Below are 1,726 nucleotides of genomic sequence, written 5' to 3' on the forward strand. Positions count from 1 at the left end.
TCTGTACTTGAAAGCCTAATCTATACGAGACAACCTACCAAGATACCAAAACTGATACGGTTAATCGGATGGATAGGCGGGGACGTACGCAACAGCATTTGTCAAGATGAGTGAAGTGAATACAAATCAAGATTAATTGCATTTTGTCACGATGAACTTTTTGGTTGTGGATCAGACTGGGACGGCGACGTAGCCTCCTTGAATCTCAAGCTCTGCTGTCCAGGGCAACTCTCGAAATACAAGAGATCGGCTCACAGTAGACATATCGGAGAGCTTCGCCCCTAAATTCGACCACGACGCGGGGTTGTATGTTGCCTGAGCGACAACTGTGCGGAAGAAGATAAAATGATCGCGTACGTCGGGCAGATTCCCAGCCTGTAAATTGCCTTCCACTGCGAATGTCACGCTGACCCAGCACACAGTGGTGCTCGTCTCACGCTGCCCAGTACGACGACCTTGATCGGCGAAACCTGTGTCTAAATCACTATCTGTAAGGGCGTAAAAATCAAAATTAATGGTGTTTGTGTGGCCTGACATCCTCGCGGCGTAGTCTCCAATCGACCATCCCTCCGGTGTTAGCAATATCGATGAAATTCCGCTTGGTGTGGATCGGAAAGTTCGCAGACGACCATCTAAGAAGAACTCGGTGGGTGCAGTCCCATTTACCATCGGGAACACGGAGCATACAGACAACCGTGAGCCACTCTCATCGACTGTCAGGTCAATGCAGGCGAACTCGAAGACCCATCGCGAGAATTCCACCAGCGATGGTTTGACGTATACTTTGTGACCTTGAGGGATGCTGATAACTTGGATCGAGCCGGGTTCTAGCAGCCACCTGCGGTTCCATGCGCGCCATGGCTCATCGCCGCCTCCTGTATTTTGGACGCGATGATCTGGTCCTATTTGTGCAGCAAATATAATCTCTTGTATCTGGGCTGTAAAACAACCAAAGAGATGCCCTATCGGTCCTAGCTGCGCCCTTAACAGCGCTGATATCTCACTTCGAAGCCCGGTGAACTGCCTCTGTGTGTGGATTAACGAGACCACTTCATCCACCAGCGCTGGCAGGGATATGTGACCTCTCGGGAATACCGAAGCTACGTCAGGAGAACTCAGTCGGCACAGATCGCCCAGTATTTCATAGATATCCGACAGCAATACGATAAATCGCTCACGAACGTGTCGGTTGTCGACACCTCTCGTTTCTAACGAAAATGCCGATTGGATCGAGTGCTGGACGGCTCGTGACGAAAAAGCACGGAGCAGAAGATGAGCAGTTGCTTGGACCACGACCTGCTCGCGCGTGGCGGTCTGCTGCACTCGAAATGCTTGCGTGCCTCTGCAAAGGCTGAGCAGGAGCGAGCTTATGACGCCCTCTAATTGCGACGATCGGTCTGAACTTCGCGAACTTGGTGACGGTCGAAGAACTGCAGCTGCACGCAGCCAGTGACATCGGAGCTGCGTCTTTAGTGCGTCCAAAGTGATCCCAGCATCGGCCAGGGTCACGTATCCGAGGAAACGCCATAGAATCAGCAAGTGCTTAGCCTTTTCAGCCAAGCCAGACAGATGAACACGAGCGTCGCAAGCCCAAAACGCTGCGTCGCTCTGATCCGCCGCAGATTGAGTACTATTCCCTGTTGAAATATAACCTGATAGATACGCTGGCGCGTCAACCTTGGATTCAAGGTCAGGATTTATAGGTTGCGTTAATCTTCCGACCGTG

General features: G+C 51.5%; 1 protein-coding gene across 1 annotated transcript; it reads right to left on the reverse strand.

Moving 5' to 3' along the window:
• Positions 1 to 171: 171 nt before the first annotated feature.
• PPTG_18355 (hypothetical protein) lies at positions 172 to 1,528 on the reverse strand (the record flags this gene model as incomplete). Its single annotated transcript, XM_008916423.1, has 2 exons — positions 172 to 1,342; positions 1,413 to 1,528. The coding sequence occupies 2 exons, from the start codon at positions 1,526 to 1,528 to the stop codon at positions 172 to 174; spliced, it is 1,287 nt and encodes a 428-aa protein (XP_008914671.1).
• Between the last annotated feature and the right edge of the window lie 198 nt (positions 1,529 to 1,726).

The sequence above is a fragment of the Phytophthora parasitica genome, assembly GCF_000247585.1.
Source record: "Phytophthora parasitica INRA-310 unplaced genomic scaffold supercont2.83, whole genome shotgun sequence".
Classification (NCBI taxonomy): Eukaryota; Oomycota; class Peronosporomycetes; order Peronosporales; family Peronosporaceae; genus Phytophthora; species Phytophthora nicotianae.